Source organism: Podarcis vaucheri (genome assembly GCF_965113315.1).
Source record: "Podarcis vaucheri genome assembly, chromosome: 12".
Classification (NCBI taxonomy): domain Eukaryota; kingdom Metazoa; phylum Chordata; class Lepidosauria; order Squamata; family Lacertidae; genus Podarcis; species Podarcis vaucheri.
Window position 1 is genome coordinate 35,748,009 of NC_138750.1, and position 24,676 is coordinate 35,772,684.

General features: G+C 42.4%; 1 protein-coding gene across 3 annotated transcripts in view; it reads left to right on the plus strand.

Moving 5' to 3' along the window:
* SLC25A13 (solute carrier family 25 member 13) overlaps nucleotides 1-24,676 on the plus strand; it is a 111,505-nt gene that overhangs the window by 51,125 nt on the left and 35,704 nt on the right. For all 3 annotated transcript variants that reach the window (XM_082193931.1, XM_082193930.1, XM_082193932.1), the window contains 9 exons: nucleotides 2,126-2,265; nucleotides 9,318-9,464; nucleotides 12,981-13,119; nucleotides 13,973-14,066; nucleotides 14,229-14,313; nucleotides 18,210-18,294; nucleotides 18,981-19,139; nucleotides 23,602-23,654; nucleotides 24,487-24,567. In XM_082193931.1, coding sequence (XP_082050057.1) covers nucleotides 2,126-2,265; nucleotides 9,318-9,464; nucleotides 12,981-13,119; nucleotides 13,973-14,066; nucleotides 14,229-14,313; nucleotides 18,210-18,294; nucleotides 18,981-19,139; nucleotides 23,602-23,654; nucleotides 24,487-24,567 — 983 coding nt within the window. The remainder of the gene's footprint in view (nucleotides 1-2,125; nucleotides 2,266-9,317; nucleotides 9,465-12,980; nucleotides 13,120-13,972; nucleotides 14,067-14,228; nucleotides 14,314-18,209; nucleotides 18,295-18,980; nucleotides 19,140-23,601; nucleotides 23,655-24,486; nucleotides 24,568-24,676) is intronic.

A 24,676-nucleotide genomic window follows, 5' to 3' on the forward strand; every position in this document is an offset into this window, starting at 1 on the left:
TTTCTACCCTGCCCATCTGGCTGGGTTTTCCCAGCCATTCTGGGTGGCTTTCAACATAACATTAAAAACAGAATAAAACTTCAAACATTAAAAACTTCCCTAAACAGGGCTGCCTTCAGATGTCTTCTAAAAGTCAGATAGTTGTTTATTTCCTTGACATCTGATGGGAAGGCGTTCCACAGGGCGGGCGCCACTACCGAGAAGGCCCTCTGCCTGGTTCCCTGTAACCTCACTTCTCTCAGTGAGGGAACCACCAGAAGGCCCTCGGAGCTGGACCTCAGTGTCTGGGCTGAACGATGGAGGTGGAGACGCTCCTTCAGGTATACTGGGCCGAGGCCGTTTAGGGTTATGGACCATTGCTTGTTTAAAGTGAGACAAACCGTGAGTCTGGGTTTGCCTACTGTGCTGAGCCAAACCATAACTTAGCTCCTGGTAATGTGGAAGGAGTGGAGGAGAAGCAAAGTGGATAGTTTTCTAAATGTGCATGAGAACCAGACCTGGCAGTTAAATCTGAAGCCAAAGCCCTGTAAAAATGGTTCATGGGCATGAGTGATCTCTATATTTGATTCAGGCAGTATGTCCATTGAGTAAGGACTCTGATCAGTGGATTATTCTAGATGAATGAGTGATGAATGAGTGATGAATCCAGTGAAGAAAGAAGGAAAAATTTAAGAACCAGTCTAGTGAGCTTGTATTGGAGTTTGCGAACCATGAACGGTGGTTGGAAAGAAGTATATAAAAGATGAACAGCAAAGGGGATACCCTGTTTCATAGCCATCACAAGATGTCAATAAGAGCAATAAATAGGTGATTTTCTGGTGAAGTAGCTGCACCATATAATTCAGTGTGCACCCTGTCAGGAAACCAGCTAATCCTAATTTTAAAAAGATACACTGGAGTCAGTTTATGGCATCGCTTTTTGGGAAACACACGTACTGCAGTTTTCAGGGATGTGTGCTGAACAAGGAGGGAAAACAGTGATTTGTGTGTAATCAATTGGTAGTGTGAAATGCCAATTTTCAGACGTTTGGAGGGCAAGGAATTTGGAATAGTAAGTGATATGAAGCAGGGGAGGGGCAGGTTTTCTGCACTAGGAACCCTATTGAAAATGCACAATTATCTGAACGGCCAGTGCTGACTTGATGAATTTATTTATTATAGTGTTATTATTTATTATAGTGTTATTATGGTGTTCATTATTACCATTTTGATAAATCGGGCAAAGTGCTGGGTGACAGCTGGACTACATGGTGCAGTTCTCCATGACATTTCCAAACTGGTCTTCCTCAAGTACAAGATGACAAAATGAGGACTGCAGTTTCTATCTCTTTACTGTGGGGATGAGGATCCTGTGGCCCTTCAGACTCTCTCTATTGGTCCTAGCCAGAATGGCCAGTAGTTGGAAATGATGGGAGTTGCAGCTGTGGGTTTCCCTGCTTTGATGAATGACATAATTTTTTCATGTAGAGCATGAGTAAGGGATGGGTCGGTGAGGTGAGGACTGCCAAGTGTTAGGTCTGTCAAGTGTTAGAGGACACATTGGTCGCTTATCTGCATCCATGTCCATACTGTGGTGTTATGCTACGCAGGGGTTGGCAAAGGTTTTGTGGCTTGGGCCAGTTCACGATCCCGCAGATGCTGTGGTGGGCCAGAGTGCGTGCACGCACACATGTGCAAACGCTATTTCCGGCGCTCTTTCTGGCACGGAGGAGGCATGTGCAGCTTCCCATTGGCTGCAGGAGCTTCCTGCATCCAATGGGAAGCCAGCCAGCATCGCGGAAGGCGGTCCCAGCTCTGCTCTGTGCTGGTATGGGAGCTGACTGAGTGGGCGGCGTGGATCCCTGAGCAGGCGGTGGGGATCCAGGGGCCTTAGGTTGCCAACCCCTGTGCTACAGCATCACTTGGAAAGAAGGAAGCATGACAAGGCAAGCGCAGGTATAACCTAGCAGAACATCTGAGTCTCTGAGCTAGTTAATCCAGAGTTATTGTTTATTTAAATGAAAATCTGTTAATGTTGCACAAGCTCTCATCGAATGAACAGATTTTTACCAATTTTTGCATCTGCTTTCATAATCATCTCTCTCTCTTTCTCCTTCTCTCTCCCCCCTCTCCTTTCCTTCCCCAGAGGATGTTAAGCAGGTTTTTGGCCAGACCACAATTCACCAGCATATTCCCTTTAACTGGGATTCAGAGTTTGTGCAGCTGCATTTTGGAAAAGATCGGAAAAGGCGCCTCAATTATGCAGAGTTCACCCAGTTCTTACTGGTGAGTTTTGGCAATAAATGTTTGTCTGAATAAAAGAATAATAATAAAAGAAGAATTGCAAGGTTTAACCCCTTCCCCTTACTTTCCATGTTTCATTGCACAGTATCTATCTGTCTTTTTTTTGAGACTGCTCAGGATGTTTGTGTGTGCCCATGAACTGTGATTGGCTAGTGGTGAAATTGCTGCCTAAGCAGTAATTTTTTCTCTTGGCATCTGAAAGCAGCGTAGATGTTTTTTTGAAAAGGATCCAATTCAATTTAATCTTGTAGGTGTGGTTCTGAGGAGCTGGCACTCAAGATGATTAAAGGCCCTTGGATATCCCCACCTCTATTTCAGCTACGAGTTCAGCTACGTTGGATATTTGTGACCGAAAGGCAGAGTATCGAATTAGATGCAACTCAGACAAACGTTGCCAAACCTAAAGTCTGGAAGTGGCAGCTTTAACCTGTGTGGGACTGAATGAATTCCTTCTCCTAATGGGGAACTGGAATGTATCAGTGTCTTACAACGAACTAATGGGAGGCCAACCAGCTCCCAGTATCAATGCGACATTTTAAATTGGACATTTGTTTGTGCAAGGGGAAGAGAGGGAGGGAGAGAGATGAGGGGAAGGAAGGAATTTTGGGATTTATTACGGTTCTCCTCATCAACCCCTATCTTAAGATTTTTTATTATTTTTTTCCATACATTGCAGATAACTTTTGTATTTACTTTGGAACAAATGTTTTGCATTTATTTATATCCGACACTTGGGATGGGAATTTACTTTAAATACATGGTAGCAGTGGCAGACACGGCGCTGAAAACTTCTTAAGGCAGGATGAGTGCTTCTGTTTGTGTTTCCATTGGGTAGGCTCTAAAGAGCCATTACACAAGGTAGTTTTGACAAAGGATCGTGTTTCAGGACTATGGAGCCTGTAATTTTGTTTACATAAGGATGTTAGTTCACAGTAGGAAGTGTTATCATTTTGATGAGGAATAATTAAGATAATGCTACGAGGACAAATGCTTCAAATTGAATTGGTAGAGTAGATGGAGCCTCATTAACTCTTTGTCTGAAGAGGATGTTGGAATTCCTGATACAGTATAATCACATTCTGTTCGTTTTAATGACTCCCCTTTTGCTGACTTCACTATCCTTCATATCTAACCATTCTCGCCACTGAGGGACAATTTCAAGGCAAATTCTAGCCCATTTCAAGGAGTTGGTGTTCCAGATTCCCAGCATCATACTAGCGGCACAAGTCCGTCCCACCCAGCTGTCTGGCAACCAGTTCAAGACAGCAGCTTCTCACTGATCAGTCAGTACCATGATTTGTTAGAAATGCTTGATGCAAAAAAATGAATTCAGGTGGCAGAGGTTTCTTAAAAATAACTATATTTTATTAAGGTAATTTCAGTTAAAAGAAATAAAGTGATACAGAAAAAAAGAAGGAAAAGCGAGAGGGAGAAAAACAACAACAGATACATATAAAAGCAAAAAAGGGGGGAGGGGAAAGCAGCGGTATACAATATTCCCATACATTCTGGTATAATGTTATTGTCCTAGTGCTTATGTAAATTTTAATAGTCTACTACATTTTGTATAAGGGACGCAGGTGGCGCTGTAGGTTAAACACAGAGCCTAGGGCTTGCCGATCAGAAGGTCAGCGGTTCGAATCCCCGGTGAGCTCCCGTTGCTCAGTCCCTGCTCCTGCCAACCTAGCAGTTCGAAAGCACGTCAAAGTGCAAGTAGATAAATAGGTACCGCTCCGGCGGGAACGTAAACAGCGTTTCCGTGCACTGCTCTGGTTCGCCAGAAGAGGCTTGGTCATGCTGGCCACATGACCCGGAAGCTGTACGCCGGCTCCCTCAGCCAATAAAGCGAGATGAGCGTTGCAACCCCAGAGTTGGCCACGACTGGACCTAATGATCAGGGGTCCCTTTACCTTTATACTGCCTTGTTATATTGAAAATCCTGATTATAAATAAGTAAACAAATATTGGAAGGATAAGTGTTGGTAGGATAATCACCATGTATTTGCCCTAAGCTCCTTGGAGGAAGTTGAGAAAGAGGTGGAATCCAGTTCTCATGAAGTCATAACTCTCACATCAGGGCATTGAACCCAGAATGGAGCAGGGCAAGGCAAAGAGCTTGATTCTCAGTGGCCCCCATTAAGTTCCCTTGGGCATAGTAAGTGTTGTGCAATCTAGGACATAGTCAAGAGGAAGTATAGCCTAGCCCTCTCCTGGGACAACCCTTCTGCCACCCCACTACAGGGATCCCATGGAAATGTACAGTATATTTCTGTATACACTGGTGCACTGTGGTTCTTCTCAAAGGCAATTCTGCTGTACAAAAGCCAATCTGCCACGTACTCTATCTGCCATAAACAATGCAACACTTTCCAGTGCAGTGATTCCTGGAATCTCAATTCTTTGCACCTGCAGACTGTCTGGAAAGGTGGGTGTTGTTGTTTTTAACATCTGTATGCAGAATGCCTTTAAGCATTCCCAGTAGGGCAACCATCACAGCCAGCCACCATGGGTCTGGGAATACGGTACCTAGCTTCTAAGCAGCTGAATGGGCCAGATAACATTCTAGTTTCTTCTGTCAAAAGCTGCCCATAGCTGGAGATTTAGAGTGGCTGTTCACATCTTTAAGAAATCTTGCTTTGGATTAAGCAACCGTTGGCATTTAACCCTTGTCCTTTGATGCTTTTCATGTATATGAGTCGATCACCTTGTTCTGGCATCTAGACCTTGGACCTTAAGACTGCAGGGGGACGCCGTTGTCTCTCTGTGTGAATTATATATTCCTCTTAATTTGTACCAGATGAGGCACCGTGGTGTACTTTAAAATTATTCTGCAAATACTGCCCCACTCAGTATAGGTGTATAAAATAAGAAGAAGAAAGGTAAATAGCTTGTAAGATCCTGCTGACTGCAGTTATTATCATTCTGTCACCTTTGTAAGGAGTTGCAATATCAATATTGGAAATAGCTTTGATTAAACAGAAGTACATGGACATGTTATTAGTGAAGCTGTAGTTTTTTAAAAAGACAGTGGAAGTTTTAAGGGTCTCACAGGGAAACACACATCTAATTTGATTCCTCATGGATTTATAAACTCTGGGCAGGATTCACCTAACGAGTCCTGCCAATGGAAGCCCTGCGTGAAGACTTCTACTTGCAGAATGAGACTTCCCCCTCCCTTCTGCCATGCACGCCCTACATACCCCAAAATTGTCGGGGGGGGGGGTCGAAGGAACCCTCAGAACAGTGTACAGGGAGAGGAGAGGGGGGCATTGTTCTGAAATGGCTTTAGAGCTGGCATCTCTAATTGAAAGTGTTAGCATGCATGAATAGTCAAAGGTGTCCCCCCTGGACCATTTTTAAATTGGCAACATGACTCCCAAGCAAACAAGCAAGAGCACTTGCAATTCAAAAATAAAACATACAGTGTACAGTCGTACCTTGGAAGTCGAGGGGAATCCGTTCTGGAAATCCGTTCGACTTCCAAAACATTCAGAAACCAAAGCACTGCTTCTGATTGGCTGCAAGAAGCTCCTGGAGCCAATCGGAAGCCACATAAGCTCCATTGGACATTCAGCTTCCAAAATACTAATCAGGCAAGCCAAAATGTTCGAGAACTAAGCTGTTCGAAAACCAAGGTACGACTGTACATGGATTAAAACACCAGGAAATAAGAATGTAGACTAGATACCCTCAACACACACTTTTTCTCTCCCCTGTTTAGGGTAGGAGTCTAAGACATGGTAGTAATTGATTATAGAAGAAAGTGTTTCTTAGCATAGATAAATTAATCTCAAAGGCCTCAAAGTTTTTATTTCTTTTTTATGACAAATTTAACCACAATGTGGTTCAGTGAATGGAAGGTTGGGTTTGGGATTATTACTCTTTATTTCTGCCAACTGTTTATTAGTTGCTTATCAGGGCCAAGCCCTTACAGTGCAACATGCAGAGAGAAAGAGAGAAAATCCCTAAACCCATTGAGTGGATACAAACAAGTAGAGGCATGGGACAAATGAAATTAGGTTGCCTAAGCTTTCTTAAAGAAAGACAGTAGGTTTTTGTTTTGTTTTTTAAAAAACCTAACTAGAAGGATTCCAGAACAGCGGGGCCACCACCAAGGAGAGACTGGTTCAAATCTCAGCAAAGCTTACTGGATAATCTTGGGCAAATCACTGGTACTCAGCTTTATCTGCTTGACAAGGATGTCAGGAGATAAAATAAATCACCCTGTGATCCTTGACTGAAGGATGGTATAGAAAAAAGAAGAAGAAGAAGAAGAAGAAGAAGAAGAAGAAGAAGAAGAAGAAATGACAATCTATGTTCATCACTCTTGAACTCTTTGAATCAAAGGTAGCATGTAAATAGGATGGATAAATAGAATTGGAAGATTATTATTTTTTAACACAATGAACAAAATTGAATTTTTAAGTGAACAAGCATTTGTTTTAGTATTTATAAAACAGAACTGTTCATAAGATTGCACAAATGGTGAGTTTTCTTCAGGAAAGAGAGTGTAGCCCACTTCCAAATAAGGTTTAAGCAAGAGGCTCACACAAAGTCTGAAATCTCTGCCCAAACACCAGTTTTTCACATTATGTTTTACATGTCCTCATTTTATGGCTTTGTTAAATAACTTCAAATGTAAGCTAGCATTCTGTTCTGGCATGCTCGTTGATGAGGTAATAATACCTGTCAATGGGACCTCACAATATGCAGCGGTGGGAAGGATTGTACTGCACTACATCAAGTGAATTGTTGATCAATTGGAAATATCAGTCATACCTGAATATAACCTCCCCGTACCTGGAAAATAAAATAGCTTTATGAGCTGTAACAGGAAAAATAGAGTTTGGAAAGTTGTGGGTAGGGGAGGGGGGCAAAAATCAAGTTGGGAAATCCTTTCATTAAAGCTCTGGTGTCAGAGTTCCTGTTATCAACTGCAAATTAATTTTGTATAAACACTTATTGTGGTTTTTAGGAATTCAGACACCCAGCGTCAAGGAACGAAGCTGTTTTTAAAGTTATGTAGAGGGATTACGCCACCTCTAATCTAGGGGACGTTTGGCAGGCCATTTATTTTGCATTGAGAAGCAACTGAATTTATTTTTCTTGCAAAGTTGCTTTAACCCTTTCTTTGCTGAGTCTCGAAACTCTTCAGTGTATATTGTTATAGGACATAACTCACAGCAGGACTAAGCTGCAGAAATGAAGGATATTAGGATATTTTTGAATTCAGTAATAGTAGTAGTAATATGACAACCATATGTCATGAGTGCTCTGATGGTGTTTCCTGCTTGGCAGGGGGTTGGACTCGATGGCCCTTGTGGTCTCTTCCAACTCTATGATTCTATGATTCTAATATTTCTTATAGCGGTCAAGTTGCTTTTCTCACAGAGTGAGCTGAAGCGACTTAACATTAATACCAATTAAGATAATCTTATAAGATAATCTAATAAGACTCGAAAAACACAGTTGAACAGATAGAAGGCAGGACTTAAGACATCTCACCCCATCAAAGAGACCACAGTGCCACCCTTCAAATTAATGGCCAAAAATGCCAATAGAGAGAAAAGTCTTTGCGTGGTGCCTACAGATAGATGAAGACGGTGCTCGGCTGGCCTCCTTAGGGAGAGCATTCTGCAAGTGGGGGCCACCACCGACATGGCCTGATCTTACACTAGATTCTCTTTTAAATCTATGGCAGGGCCAATGTCAAGGATTGGCTTGGCTGAGCATCTACTGATGACCCACTGATGAGATCTCTGTGGACCAGCTATGGTGAGGAGGTAGAGCTTGGATGGAGAGCCTATGTCTGTCCAGATGTTGTTGGACTCCAGCTCCCATCAGTCCCAGACAGCAAGTTCAGTGGTTGGGAAAGTTGGGAGTTGGAGTCTTAACAACTTGTGGAGGGCTACAGCTGCTTCTTCTGTGAGACAGAAGCACTGAGGGAGAGGGGGTCATGAAGGGTGTCTTGCCTTGGGGCCTCTGGAACCTAGAGCAGACACTGCTTTCACCTGCCAAAATTAGCCCATTGGTTTCAGTGTGGAAGTGTTAAGCATGTACTTAATTCCCTCCACTGAATGGAGTTGGGTTGGATCTCATCCTGTGCCTTGAATACTAAAACCATCAAATCAATTGATCAGTATTTGCTCATTGTTGTTAATATTTTATTTTAATACCTTGCGGTACAACCTTTCAGCCTTTCTGTCTACATATTTCAAAGTGTTTACAGCATCGCTAAGAAGACGATTTGTTAAAACAATTCATCAAGAAAGCAGGTTTCCTGATACAGTAAAAATGTAGTAGAAGTGGTAGAAAATGCTGCTTATGAGCTAATAATTGCACTCATTGGATAGAGAATAGGGTCTCTTGGACCCTGGCTTCACCACCTTGTCCTTGCACTATTCAGTTTGTGGAAGCTCTGCTGGAGCCAAGTCTTGAACTGTGAACAGATAGGGACTCCCAACATGCATGCAAGGGGCTGTTGGGATCCAATCCTCAACATTAGAATTTCAGACTTTGGAAGATCTTCATGACTGCACAAAAAGAAAACAAAATTACTATCTCGATATCTACTGTTTTGCAAATAAAGAGTTTGATCCTAAGCATAATTAGATGGGCATTAACCTACAGAAATCCTATCTAAAAGGTTGAGATCACTTTGGAGAACATATTTAACCTACAAACTTAAAATGGGGTTAACTGTCCTGAGCTCCATGGGACTTTGGAAAGCTTCATGCTGTGAAGAGGATGCTGACTCCCAGCAGAGTTCTGATCATCACCCCATTCCCAAAGCTAAACTAATAGCCTGCAGCAACCTTCCAAATCTTACTGGACTCCAGTTCCCATTACGTATCACTGTCTGGGACTAATAGGAGATGTAGTCTGACAGCATCTGGAGGGCATCTTGAGTATCTTTTGGGCTCTTTGTTTTTAAAGAATTGTGAACTCTTCAGTGAATTCTTAAATAAGAGAGAGAGAATGTGGCAAAGTTAGTTATGAACCTTAGTTAACTGTTGTTCTATTTACCCCTCCAGGAAATCCAGCTGGAACATGCAAAGCAAGCATTTGTACAGCGAGATAATGCCCAAGCTGGAAGAGTCACTGCCATTGACTTTAGAGACATTATGGTCACAATCCGGCCTCACATGTTGACACCTTTCGTTGAAGAATGTCTAGTAGCTGTAAGTAATTTTCCCATATCTGGGTCATGCCTAGGGACCTTGTCCCATTGAGACAAAAGTGCATAGAGGATGTTAAAGGGAGGGCAGAAGACTCTTGTTTACTTTTGTTTATTCCCCACCCCTGTTCTTTTTTGTGTTTGTTTGTTTGTTTTGCTAGTATCTTTACTTTTGTTTATTCCCCACCCCTGTTCTTTTTTGTGTTTGTTTGTTTTTTGCTAGTATCTTTAGCCCAGCCATTGGATGCGAGAGAAGGAGTTAAAATTTATACATGATAAATCCATTTAGCCATTCATGTAAGGTTTCCTTCTCCAGAAGATCGTGATACTATCTTCTCAGGCCCAGAGTAGTAGCCAGCAACGTTGAGGCTGTTATCAGATGACCCGTTGCACCATCAGGGTAATTTATTTTGTGTGTGCTGTCCCAACAAGCTACTATTCCCTGTCGGGGCAGTTCTGCATGAAAGTCTTGTTCTGTAAGGCTGATGCTCTGCTGACACAGAGGTTGGCAACTTGTTCAGCACCAAGGGCCACCAAGGGAAGGATGCTGAGCTTGAAAGCTCACATCTGCTTTGCATGGTTTTAAATATGCTTAATCTAATTTAACCCACAGATTGCATGAAATTTTGCATGACATCTTAATGTGGATGGCAAGAGAGCCTCAAACTTTAGCTATAATTTAGAGGTATGATCCCTGCACATTCGACCCTACAAACTGGTTGGTTGCGGGGGTGGAGGGTGGGATGGAGGTGGAGTGGCGGGTGGTAATATTTCACATTCAGGCAAGTATTTCTAGCATGTTGAGCTGCTTAGCAAAGCTCTTGGTAGCTCATTAGTTTTGGAGCCGGTTTGAGGATGAGCCCTATAGACTTAAAACCTTTCGTACTCCGGACCTCCGTTTCATTGCCTGCATTTTCCCCCAAGCTTTTCTCAAGCGTAGTATCAAAAAATAAACAACATTTTGCTGCCTTCGTGTAAACTGTTTTCACTTGCACATCCCCACTTGCCAAGAAACAAAAGTATCTGAATGCCTCGATTCCCGCCTCCTGTTTATTCCATTTAAATATATGAAATATATATTTTAGGGACGTTCTTGCTTTATGAGTCGGTGGTGACTTTACACTAGTAGACGCACTTCTTTCCCTCCTATCCCCTGCTGCTCCCCTTGCCCCCCAAAAGCTGGGGAGGGGCGAAACCTCTGTAGCAATATGGGATGTAGCATTGAAGGTTGCAGTTGGTGGGAATTGGTAAAAACGAAGTGTCCCTCCTTCTGCAAGCAGAAGCACTTCTAGTACAGTGATACCTTGGGTTACAAACACTTCGGGTTACAGACTCCACTTATCCAGAAGTAGTACCTCAGGTTAAGAACTTTACCTCAGGATGAGAACAGAAATCGTGCGGCGGCAGCAGGAGGCCCCATTAGCTAAAGTGGTACCTCAGGTTAAGAACGGATTCAGGTTAACAACGGACCTCCAGAACGAATTACGTTTGTATCCAGAGGTACCACTGTAGTGCAAAACCATTTACAACCCTAAGTAAGTGCTGGGCTGTGTTCACAGGCCCCCCTATCAATGAGGGGTCACTTTGACCATGTCCTGCTATCAATCATGTCAGCTTTACTTGGAAAAAAACATTGCTTGAAACACCATTCTAGGCTGTATTTTTCTGAGGAACTATACACACAGCAATTTACATTAGAGAGCACACACTCGATGTGATTTGGAGGAAGATAAATGGCACTGTTCCCCTGTCAAAGGAGTCTACTTGCTTCGCACAGCTACATTATGTAATAGTATGCATATTTTGGTGATGCAAACCGGTTTGCCACAGTGTTAATACCAACATTATGTTAGTAGTATGTGGACGATGGAGGAGAAATACACAGGAATTGGGGAATGGGCAAAGTGTAGCTTGGAAACACTTTGATAAGGAGAAAGACCTTGAAATACTATATTGGTACCCTACTGTAACAAATAAATGAATTTCAAATTCTCTGGAACGTTTAACCTTAGAAGAAGAAGATGATGAGTGTGTGAAAACTTATTTGTATGTGTAATAGCATTGTGCTTAAATTACTTCTCAAATGTGGAGTTTATTTTTTTTTTAATTTCATTTGTGCACAGACCTGATTACGAATCTCATTCAGTACAGGCTTTCCTCGAGTCAAATATATTGCTACATTTGCTTCGCAGTGTTGAGTTTCTTAGGACTACTGCCATAGCAACCAGCTTTTAATGCATCCGTAATAAAGTTCCATCCCCTTCTTTGATTTTTGTAAGGGTGAAAATTGCTTTGCTAACAGTAGCACTTAGATATTGGCATCAGCATCCCATGTTCTGACTGTTTGCATCTCATACTGAGCTCTGATCCTGAGCAAGCATAATGTTAGTATGCTTCCTGGTGTCCTTTGCAGATGTTTGAAGGCTGAATGTTCTTTCATTCATTCAAACGTTGGCTTGGAGACAGCTTGGAAAAATGTTAAAATATAAACATTCTGCAAAGTATGCGTACTGTGTTACAATGCAGAATTCACAACCAATGAATGATATGGCATATTGGAGAGAGTCCCACTTCAGCCTGTGGTGCATTCAGTTAAATGGACTTCTGCGGCAGGCTCAAGAGATAATTGAACTGTGAAGAACCGCTGGCATGGTGGCTGTGTCTGCACGTAACACTAAACCATGGTTTGATGCTATGTCAGGCTCACATGTTCCCCCATTTCCTGCACGGCAGGACTAATGATCCTCTCGCGTTTAAAAAGTTGAGTCAGTCTGTGAGCCGTATGGAATTTTGCAACCTAAATAAAGTTAGTTACTCTCCTTTCTCATGGATGTTGGGAAGATTTGCTTGCTTTTTCTTTCTTCTGGGAAATAGCATTTGTGCACTGTTGAAGATAAGACCTTTGAATTCCTTGGCAAAGCTGATTGTTAAAAGCAAAGTTGGAGAAACCCAGAGAGAGGATTTCACTATCGGATGTAGGTGATATGGTGCTCTCTGGATTTAAATATTAAAGCAGCTCCATTCCTCCCAACCCCCATAGCATGATTGATTTTTTTTTTATCCTGCCCCCCCCAACTGTAACATACTTGGCATTTTTAAGCCTTTGAGATTTGCTCATTAGAAGAAATAAAGCAACTTATAAAACATTTTCGACTGAAACAGTATTGAAACTTGAACTCTGTAAATTACCACTGGCCATGTTGTTATAATCCTGCATATGTATTTGTTTAGGTTTCCCTGGAAGGGGGGGGGGCAGCTTGCATGCTGGTCATGATTAGCTCCAGTAACTTTAGAATCTATAATAGGCTTTTTTCATTTTGCATTTCTAAAATCCCTTGCTACTTCTATTGCTGTTTTTCTTAAATTAAAAGAAAACTCCAACATGATTCCCAAAGTGTTCTCCCCTCTCCCCACAAAAGTTCCAAGTGGTATGATTTTAAAAAAATAAAATGAACAAATCCAGATACATCTAACATCCTTTTTTCTCTTCCTGCTTTCCTCATTGCTTTCTCTGTTCTAGGCTGCTGGAGGAACCACTTCTCATCAAGTCAGTTTTTCCTATTTTAATGGATTTAATACCCTTCTTAATAACATGGAACTCATTAGAAAAATCTATAGTACTCTGGCTGGACATAGAAAAGACGTGGAAGTTACTAAAGGTTAGTTAAAATGTGGATATGAACCTTAATCTGGAACAGTTATTCCCTCCCTCCCTCCCTCCCTCCCTCCCCACTGGTCAGCTTTTCAGGATATCAAGTGAGATGCTTTGACAGCGGTAAAAGGAACTATCCAAGCCTAGCTGTCCTTGTGCCTTTCCATTTTCAGTTGCTTTGTCCATTACAATTAGTTTTCCTACCTCTCTTTAAAAGAAACTTTTTTTTAATTTTGGAGAGATGGAGGTCTTAAAAAGCAGGATCGAATGAGCAGTCGACGTAAAGATGTTTTAAAGGCTTCAGAAAACTTCCTAGGAGTCGTGCCAAATTGGCAGCCTATTAAAGTGACCTTCAAGGCTAGTTGAAAAATTCCACAAACTTGTATTGGCATTGCAGTAAGCTGATCTACAAGTTTGGAACAAGATGTTATCAGCTCTATCTAACCACTTTTATAGAGAACTCCCTCAGCAGTGCCAACCCTCTATTAATGCAGCCCTACTGGGACGGCACAAGCAAGAAGAAAGTTCCACATCGCTGTCTCCTTCCCCCACTCCCCCACTCTGACCCACAACTGATTGATACCGTATGTCAAATATCCTAAATCCTGCTGTTAGCACTAAGCTATAAGGCCAGACTGCTTCTCCTGTTTGCATGAGGGATAGAGTATTTAAAACATACATTTACACAGTGGCGGGCATGCTATTTGCGGTGTTTTCTTCTTCTTTTGCAGCATATTGGTTTAATACTAAAAAACGTTAGTGATTCTAGGATATTTGTGGATAACTTTTGGTGTTGTTTGATTAGTTTCTCCTTCTATATTTTCCTCTCCCCCTCCCTCCACCCCCAATTTCTACTGCAGAGGAGTTTGTTCTGGCAGCTCAGAAATTTGGCCAGGTTACACCCATGGAAGTTGACATCTTGTTCCAGTTAGCAGATTTATATGAGCCACGGGGGTAAGTTGAAAATTACCCATTTCTTTGCTTGCAAAGAAAATGAAAAACAACAACAACATTGGAATACATATGAGTGAACAGAATACTGCCCATTGCTGCTGGCAACTTTCCTCCTGGTGTCCAGTGCAAATTTCATTTTTTTGTGATCATTTGTTTCCCCAGGCGCATGACGATGGCTGACATCGAAAGAATTGCTCCTCTGGAGGAGGGCACCCTGCCGTACAACCTGGCTGAGGCTCAGAGACAGGTGAGGAGACAAGTGGGGATAATATGAAGGCCTGCGTTGACTTATTTCTTTCTTTTGCAGCAGCAAGCCCACAAGATTTGCCCAAATAAAAAAATGCCTTCCAGTAGCACCTTAAAGACCAACTAAGTTAGTTCTTGGTATGAGCTTTCGTGTGCATGCACACGAAAGCTCATACCAAGAACTAATTTAGTTGGTCTTTAAGGTGCTACTGGAAGGAATTTTTTTATTTTGACTATGGCAGACCAACACGGCTACCTATCTGTAACAAGATTTGCCCAGCATGTCATATTTAAATCACATCAACACCCTTGCAGGTTCAGTATGAGAAGCAAGGCGTTGCATCCAGTAAAGTTCTACTCAGCGTAAGCCCATTCAAACAAATGGACCTAAGTTAGTCCCGTCTGTTAATTTTGAAGGGTCTACTCCGAATTTGACTGACGTTAGATACAACCCTCGATTGTTAATTTTTAAAAGCAAAATAATTTGCTCACAACTTTGCTTAGCTGGAAAATAAAAAGTATGGGGTGTGTGCACGTGTGTGTGTGGGTTCCCCTTTCCATTTAGAAAGTTGAAGCATGAGTGATCTGATGATAGAAAAGATACAAGAAACAAGAAAGTGAGGGTCTCTCGCTAACAATATGCAGCAGGGAAGGGAATGTTGGTTCACCAATAGTGCAGTTCTGTAATGTCAAGTTTGTAGATATAGGATTCCAACCTTAGTAAACTAGCTGACTTAGCCCTCCCTGATCCTGTCTCCAAATATGTTTAATGAAGGAAGTAATGCTTTACAGTTTATCCTGGGAAGATGTTAAATCTTCTGTTTCACAGCCTCTCTGTTGCATTCTGTCTTCAGCCGCCTATTGAAATGAATGATGGTTTTGTTTAGTCTGTCACAATCGTTTCAAATCTTTTAAGACTGTAAAAGAAACCCAAGTGCTGTGTGGTGTTCCTTGTTTTGTTTTTGTTCGGGATTTTTTAAAAAAATTAACCTTAATTTTTAAATGTTTGTATCTGGAAAGGGGAGATACTGGAAAACGATGCGGTGCAAAAGACACACACAAAAAAAAGAGTCTCTGCCAACTTAAAAAAACACAAAAACTTTTATTGGTCTCTTTCGTATATTGAAAGCTGACACAGACCTGGGTGTAGTTCTGTTTTTCTGAAACTATCACTTAAAGTCAAACCGAGTTCTGTATGCTGAGAGCTGGAGGGTTCCCTCCCCCCCACCACCACCGCCACCCCTTTCTATGCTCTGGGTCTGTACAGAGACGCCAGTTTGACCACAATGAGTTGATGCAGGCTACATTTTTGGGTCTAATAGGCCTTGAGCCAGGCCCTTCTCACTTGGCTGCTTCCTCCCCTCCCCTACCGCCCCCCCCCAGCAGCATCACCCTACAAACAGCATATTTTTAGCCTCGCCTTAGGAGCGAGCGTGTTAGGATACACACTCCTAGTAGCTGACTCCTAAAACCTGTCTCAAAGGTTACCAAGAGAGGTACAGAATAAGCGTCCGTCTGCACATGTTTAAGCCTCACACCGAAAAACTGCTTCATGGATGTGGTAGCTTTTCCACACAGCATTACATTCTTGGCACCCGCATCAAGACTTTCTGCGCAGTGCAGATGATCAGCGGTACCGCAGGGTTACGGCTTCTGCCTGGAGAAACCACCGTGGAAATGCTTTGTGCCGTGATCAGCAGCTGAAGGGGGTTGTAATGAGTAGACTGGTCTCTAGAAATAGCCTGGAATATAAGCGCAGGTAGCAGTAACACATGCAAAAGTGGATTTCTCAAGCAGATCTTTGAAATGTGCAATTCCTTAGGTTTTTTCCTTATGCTCTCAGTGGTGATCTGTGGTTGAAATCCAGCAAGCTGCTTTTATGCACAGTTTTTGCCCTGCTCACCTCCCACAGAAACTCCTATGCCTTGCAAGAACTTTCAAAAATTGTGGAGCAGGGCTGAAGCTCAGTGGAAGAGAACAATTATTGTTATTTATTAAATTTCTATACTGTCCTTCATCTGAGGATCATAGGGAAGTTTACAATATAAAAACACAAAAATGCATGATGATGATGACGATGATGATATTTATACACTGCCCATCTGTCTGGGTTTCCCCAGTCACTCTGGGCAGCTCCCAACAGAATATTATTAATAATAAAAAAGTGATAAAAGATCAAACATTAAAATCTTCCCTAAACAGGGCTGCCTTCAGATGTCTTCAAAAAGTCAGATAGTTGTTTATTTCCTTGACATCTGATGGGAGGGCATTCCACAGGGCGGGTGCCACTACCGAGAAGGCCCTCTGCCTAGTTCCCTGTAACCTCACTTCTCGCAGTGAGGGAACCACCAGAAGGCCCTCGGAGCTGGACCTCAGTGTCTGGGCTGAACGATGGGGGTGGAGACGCTCCTTCAGGTATACTGGGCCGATGTATACAACACTCTAACAAACAGAAATAATAACCTGCCCCTACCGCTTCAGTTTAAAAGGCTATAGATTGTTTAATTAGCCAAAGGCCTGGGAGAAGAGGAATGTTTTTGCCTGGTGCCTAAATGTATGTAAGGAAGGCTCCAGGCGAGCCTCCGTGGGGAGAGCATTCCACAAGCAGGGAGCCACTGCAGAAAAGGCCTGTTCTCGTGTTGCTGCATTCTGGACCTCTCATGGAGGAGGCACACGGAGAAGGGCCTGTGATGACGATTGCAGGGTCCAGGAAAGGCAGTTCTTGAGGCATGCACACAGTGCTTTGCATACCTATGGTCCAGGTTTGATTCCTGGCTTTTCCAGTTAGGCTGTCTCCTGTCCAAAGAGAAGCTGCCAGTCTCAGTGGACAAGACCAAGCCGGATACACCAAGCATATTGCAAAGAACAGTATTTTATGCAGCTATATGAGAGGCTGCTCTTAGGAGAAGCAAAAATGGAAAGCGCTCTTATGTATGTCAGAGCTAAATTTGCAGTGATTTGGACGTCAACCAATACGTCCAGGTTCTGTATCTCTTTTATTTTGAGACGAGAGATGTTCAAATGCAATAGCTAATCTTTTCACAGCTATAAGCAATTCTTTGCTTATAGGATTTTAAAACATTTGGTACATTTGGATTTAAAAAAAACCAAAAACCAGTAGTGGTATAGTAAACCGAAAAATACGTTTTCTGTTGTTTCAGAAACCCAACCTGGTTTCTTTGGTATCTTCGTGGTCTGTTGGCAAGAAAGACTCCACAACACTTGTTTTAATATCTCTTGCCCCTATGGCAGCCCAGGCCAGTGTAACACAAAGCCGTGATGGAAAATATTTTTATTTTTATTTTCTTGCGTGCCTCATGTATTTAGACACTCCTCAAAAGCAGCCTAGGAGCAGGAGTAGTGTTGAGATCGTGATTTGGCTCAAAACTGGAAGCAGGCTGGGACATTTTCTAGGTGCCCAGAATTGTGACCACTTAAACCTTTGAATAATTCACTTGGCTGTGGTTGTCAATGAACTCGGTGGGACTTCCTTCTGAGTAGACATGTATAGGATTGCACTGTAATAAAGTATCTGAGTCTCCGTTTGCTGTGCGGAGGACTCATTGCATACTACTGGTTGATGCTCCCTTTTTATCCTGAACAAGGAAGTGTTACCCGCTGCATTAACAGCAAAGGCACAGACAAAAGTCCCATGATGTAGTAGCTGCCTTGAGTCAGTGCCTCGATGGGAGAACACCTTAACATCCTACCTGTGTTCCGTTTTGTTCCTAGGAGTAAAAGTAGAATAGAGCTGATTACAATATTGTAGTCATTAAATTTCCTCTTTCGTACTTGAGCCTCGATTTGTCATTACTGTATTGCTGTTCGGCCGCAGTCTAACTTTCCCCCTTTGCCTTTCTCTTCCCAAATCTTCTCCCCAAACTCCACTACCTGCAGCAAGCTCCAAGCGACGTGTCACGTCCCATTCTCATCCAGGTAGCGGAATCTGCGTACAGGTTTGCCCTTGGCTCCATTGCTGGAGGTGAGTGAGGGAATCGGGTGCACAAAAAGAACTTTTAGAATACCTTTCCACTTGCTTCTCTTTTACCTTCCCTTCCCTTCATTATATACAGAGCTCTGCAGCTTGTGACCAGCTTACCCAAAATGGCGTGAGCTCTCCCTGGCTTTTTTGGGTACTTTCCCCAGATTTAGGGGAGCCTTTTCAAACCTTCTGCCCTCCAGATGTTTTATAGGACCATAAGCTGATTTTGGGATTCCGTAGAGTGCGCTTTGTGAATCGCAAGTGGAGTTTGCAACGAAAATGTTCTAGTGGTGTGCTCCCAGTTGAGATTCCAGCCAGCTATACCCTTGTACGGGATACTCCGTTCCATCCTACCCCTTCCCCAATTTTCCAATATTCTCCCACCCCAAGAGCCAGTCAGCATTCCATGCCCAGTGAGCACACTCAATTCTCATTTAGCAGTTTTCTTGAGGGGAGGTGTCCCACCTCCCCCTATTTTTACCCACCCTGGCCCTGCTGATATCTCCCTCTTATGTGTGAATAGTGCAGGGATATTACAGTTCAAAGGATGGAAGAGATGCATGCAAGCCCTGCGATACTTGCAGGGTGATCGTCCATCCATTTACAATCTTATAATGAACCCAGTGCAACGAAGCTTGCTAGAGAAATGCTCTTGTTTTTTAAAAAATTGTGTTACTTCCATGTAGCTGTTGGAGCCACGGCAGTGTATCCCATTGACCTTGTGAAAACCCGGATGCAGAACCAGCGCTCCACTGGGTCGTTTATTGGAGAGCTGATGTACAAGAACAGCTTTGATTGCTTTAAGAAAGTGCTACGCTATGAAGGGTTCTTTGGGCTCTACAGAGGTCAGTATACCAAGTGTTGTCTCCACCCCCCACCCCATTTGGTGCGAGTTTACAAGAGGGGGACTTGCTGCCGGCATGGATTTCTATATCACCCTGTTCAGAAGAACTTAACTCAGAATGAAAATTCTCCAGGATTGAGTTGTGGCGTCCAAAGAGGAGTTTTATTGCCCTGATCACTCCCAGTATCGATTGGATCTCTTTTTCCAGCCCTGTCTGCCACAAGGCATTTACAGAAACGACGTGGGCTGCATTCCTAACCCCACTCACCTGGGAATAAGCTCCACTGAATTCGGTAGGACTCACTTATGAGTAGACACGGTTAGGATTTTGCTATAAGTGTAAGATGGTAATAGTACCCTCTGGAACACCCTGCCTTGTGCAATTTGGGAGGTGTCAACTGGGGTGGGCTTTAAACGTCTGCTGAAAACGTATCTGTTTAGACAAGCTTTCCCTGACTCTTAAGAAATCTTTAGATCTTACTGTTCGGTGTTCTGTTTTTATACTCAGTTGGGTTTTATTGCAGCAGCTTAACATCTTCAATCAATTCCTGTTGAATTTTTGTGGTATCTTGATGTATTACGTTCGCTTGGGTTTTTAAAAAGTTACGTTCTGTCTTGGATGAGCCTCCTTAAGCAGCGTATAAGTTATATAAATCAATAATCCTTAGGAAAGCTTTTTACCTGCTGTTCAGAAGCCCTTGATTTTATACTCATCATCTCAGTTTGCTGTTGTGGACTGGACTGATCGGTCTGTCTTAACTGGAAACAATAGAGGAGCTATGCATAGCTGCTCCAATGCCTGCAGTGCCATCAGGAACATTTAGGGCCATCTGATGCTACATAATACCTTGCCATTAGCATATTTGTATGACACAAATAGCAAAAGCGGTCATGGTGTCAACAGTATAGCTTCAGAATAAACATAATAAATGGCTGCTGGTTATCATGAACTGGTGCATCAATTGCAGTGGCTGTACCTCTCTTGCAGAGGCAGGACCTGTGATCCACAGAAATGATATGCACAGACAGGGAAAATTGCTTTGATGTTGCCATCTGGCAGGTCCCATTGCTGAGGACGGCAGGCCACTGTGAATTGTTCATACCACCCCAGTACAAGCATTTCCTGCTGTGTCTTTTCCTTTCCAGAGACACCAGGAAACAGGGCATGCTCACCAAAGCTTCTAAGATAAGCTTTGGGAACTGCACTTCCCAAGAATAGCGGCAGCCACAGCTGTCTGTGTGTACAGCAACATCTATTAACACCTAACTCTGGAGGTGTCACTGCTGCCATTCCTTGCCTACAGTAATACTGGGAAAGTGATCTGCTTTGAATCAGTCTGGACTTCAGGGCAATCTTATTTGAATCCCAAAGAGCAGGGACCCACGAACCACGTTTTCCAGACCCCACCTGGTTTCTGGTGTAAGACACTGACAACCTCCCAGGACACCGATCTTAAGACAAGCAGACTTGAACAAAGAGAGATTCCAGTGTGAGTCTGCCGAATCACAGCTTCTTGGGAAATTCAGCTCTTAACTAGAGTGCCCTGGCTCCCACCCAGCACATGTAGACAGAGACGTTTACTTGAAAATAAGAAAGGGTTTTTTATTCAGGCAAGTAACAGCAGACACAAAGCTCAGGAGATATGGTTCAGGAGTTCAGGAACAGGGCAAGAAGTTCAGAACTGGACAGAAGCAGCAAAGAGGCCCCTTTAAAAAGTCACTCTTAAAGATGAGGCATGATGATCTGCTTGACTTCCGGGAATGTCAGGATTGCAAATGCCTCTGTTGGCGCAGGTGGGTCCGTTTGTTCCCACCTGCAAAGTCGGCACCTGGTTCTAGGTGGCAAGGCTGCACCTTCCTCTTCAGGCTCCTGCTCAGTCTCTGCCTCCTCCTGTTTTTTCTCCTCCCTTGGCTGATCAAACCCCTCGGCAGGCTCCGTCGAGGCTCTCCGCTCCACAGGAGGGTTGGAAAGGGGAGCCAGCATCCCTGCTTCTCCTTCCAGAGTGGTGGAAGTTAGGGTGGAAAGGAGAGTTTGTCCCCTCCTCTAACCTAGGCTCCCATCAACCCCTCTGCTTCTTCCTTCTCCTTAGCTTACTGCATGTCCAACTCAGTTTTTTGTGACGCTTCTCTCCAGCCAAACCATCTGAGGCCAAGGTTTGTTCTTGGCTTCCCAATCATGGCTTGGGAGGAACAAACCATGAGCGCTCCCATGCCCTGTGACCGTTCAAAAAGCTGAAGGTCGGGGTACACTTGGGAACAATGTGGGTTGTTGCACAAAGAGGTGTAAATGGAGGGGAGCTGGCAGAAATTATGTTCCACCTTGTGCTTTCCACTCACACCAAAGTTCCTTTGCATCCATCCATATATGTGAAGATCTTCAAGAAAGTGATGAAAGCAGTATTCATGTAATGTATCTCAAGTTACACCATTTCCAGCATCTTTAGTAGCATATATATTCCTAACAGAAGCTGCTAGTTATCAAACTGTAATCCAGGACTGATTCCCTGGTGTGTTAATTGTGGTTTTTTACAAACCAGTTTCATGGGATTTTTTTTTTTTTTTACACACAACTGTGGTTTGTTACAAACTGGAACTTGGAAGCCTTAAATCCCCTTCAATCATTCACAAAAAAGAGAGGAGGGGGAGCACATGAGTCCAAGGTTGGCCGTGCTCTTGGAAGGACCAACCATGCTTTGTCTTTCCGCCTGAATCTAGCATACATCTAATGGACTGAGGTTGCCTTGGTTTCACACTTAAAATACTAAGGAAGTAAGCAGGAGTAATCATCATAGCCTGCATCTGTAGGATGGGGGCTTAAATACACATAACAGGCACAATCCAAAGACGTTGCAAATGCTAAAATCCTATTAAAACCAACAGGTTTTAAGTACTCCAGACTCTACTGGAGGTACAGAGCTATTTTGATTCCCACAATCACAATCACTGAGCAGGGAGACTGTAAATGCAAGAGGAAATACAGTACTTTTTTTTTTAGTAGCTTTCCAGCAACTCTGAGCTTGAAAGAAAACCAGACTTAGTGCCTTCTCAAATAGCAGGCAAAAGTAGTTGCGGCAAAATTGGTTTGCTCCAAAATCAAGCATAAACAGAAATCTCGAAAAGCTGATGCAAAAAGAGCAAAGTGGTGGAATAACCATAATGCCTCTTTATTCTCTCATCTGCCTTGAGAGACGCCTCTTGAAGTTTGTTCAGAAATAGTGAGCTGTTTTTTTTACTCAAACATGAAAATATGTATAATTGTAAATTTTTGTTGTGTTGACTTTCTCAGAAATAGTTGCTTAAGCAAATGGCAAATAACCCTAAAACATTTGTAAAATTAAGCTCCTCCTCTCTTTTTTCCGTTTTGTAAAGAACATTTTATGCAGCACTTGGCTTTCAATCCTTTCTTCAAGATTGCCCAACAATCCGTAGCAGAAATTCAGCATTCAACGAAAGACTTACAGCTACCTGCTTGTTTATCATAGCGCTTGTAACTTTAAAAAAGCAAATATTTTGTGTATGGCTAGGTAAATAACCTGAGCTTAAATTTTAAATAGCAAATCGTTTGGCCAGGACAAACTATTATGTGAACTTAAAATCATCCACGAAGAACACAGGAATATGCTTTATCCTGAGCAGACCATTACTCTGTGTAGCTGAATATGTCTCTGCCTGACACTCTGGGGCTCTCTAAAGCTTTGAGCCAAGGTCTTCCCCAGCCAGGCTTGCTACCTGCTAACTGGAAATTCAAAGGATTGAACTGGGACCTTTTGCATGCAAACCATGTGCTTGACCACTGAGCTGTAGCTGCAAAATAATTTTGACGTGGCTTGGCCTGCTTTCTTTCTCGTTGGCTATTTCCTTATGGCTGCAGGTCTTGTTGCTGGTGATAATTGAAGCACCTGGGAGTGTTCAAGTCATTTCTCTCACACACTATTTCCACAACCTTTTCTTGAAACCCTACAAGATTCATAAGGGAATCTATGGAACAGGTGAAATGTTCAGCTGATGGGCTTTTTGGTCTTGTCTCTTAAGACAGTGTCATGAAAAAGCTGTGTACCATCTTTGCTAACCCCAGACTGGCAATGCATGCATACAGACGAGACTCTAGGTTTCTGAAGATACAGCAACAAGCTAATGCATTGCTTCTGAATGAGCCCAAGGGAAATCTGTAAAGGGCAGGTTTCTGAATTGTGTTTCACCATTTACTCTGAATTCTAAGTCATTATAATGGAGATATATGGTGGTGTTTGAATAGCCGCAGTTCCGAACCATGATAATTTTCGTTTAGTTGGTTAAAAAAAATCATAATGACGTGTCTAGATGCTCCTGTTGAACATAAGAGTAGAAAATTGCCCTAAAAATGGCCCTCCCTCTTTTTAGGTGGCCAACTTTGCATAGCTGTTTCTTTGCCAACTTAATGATACATTCCGTAATATGTATTTTTGCTCCTTTTATATTTACAGGTCTTTTGCCACAATTATTGGGAGTAGCCCCAGAAAAGGCCATAAAACTTACTGTAAGTACAATACAAAAACCTTTATCGTATATAATCTCTTATTTTTGTATCTTTGAATTTCCCAGTGAGAAGACTTTGCCTAAAGCCTGCATAAGTACATACCTTCTTTTGATAAAGTTATACTTGCAGAATGCAGTCTGTGTTCATATCTTGCCTCTGGGCGCTGCAGGTAGCACGGAGTGTGTTTCTGTGTGTTTTGGATGAGAGTCTAGCTAAAGCCCATCATCTAACAGCCTCATTTGAAATGTTCGGCTCAATAGCAGCCCCCTTCATCTTCATTGCCTTGTACTTTAATATAAATAACCATGACATAGAGTGAAAACCTTGTAGAAAAAAAAGGAAGTCCTTTTCATACATTTTCATGTTCCTTACATTACTTATTTCCTGTAGTACTTAAAGTTGAAAAGGAACTAAGAAATCCATAAATACCAAATAAGGATACTTTTAATTTTAGTCTGAAATCTTGTGTGCACTATCTTCTTAGCAGTAAACTAGAAAATCATTGAAATGATAATTGAAATCATTACAGCTTATTTTCAAGGTAAGGCTCCCACACAGTGGAACATATTTGAAGAAATGTTCAAAAATATTTAAGACTAATGCTTAAACTAAGCTATTTTTTAAATGGATGAATATACCTGCTGATATGTAAACTCTCCCGCTGTGCTGTAAATCTGATTTAAATGGAGCAGTCCTCTCTCTATTTTCTAAGTATACATACAATATTGATGAAAGCCATAGAATTCATACTTATGAAAATTGGTATTCTTTTGTTAAAAAAATAATGGGACATGTTTTCTTCCTTCATTTGACTGAAATTTTGTTTTCCAAGGTAAACGATTTTATAAGAGACAAATTTATGGCGAGAGACGGTTCTGTTCCTTTAGCAGCAGAAATTGTCGCTGGTGGCTGTGTAAGTATCTTCTTTATATTTGTTTTATCTGAGATGCATTTATTAGGAACAGAACCACAAAGATTAAGCATTTAAGCTTGTGAGCCTGTTGGTTCCTTCCTTAAGCAGT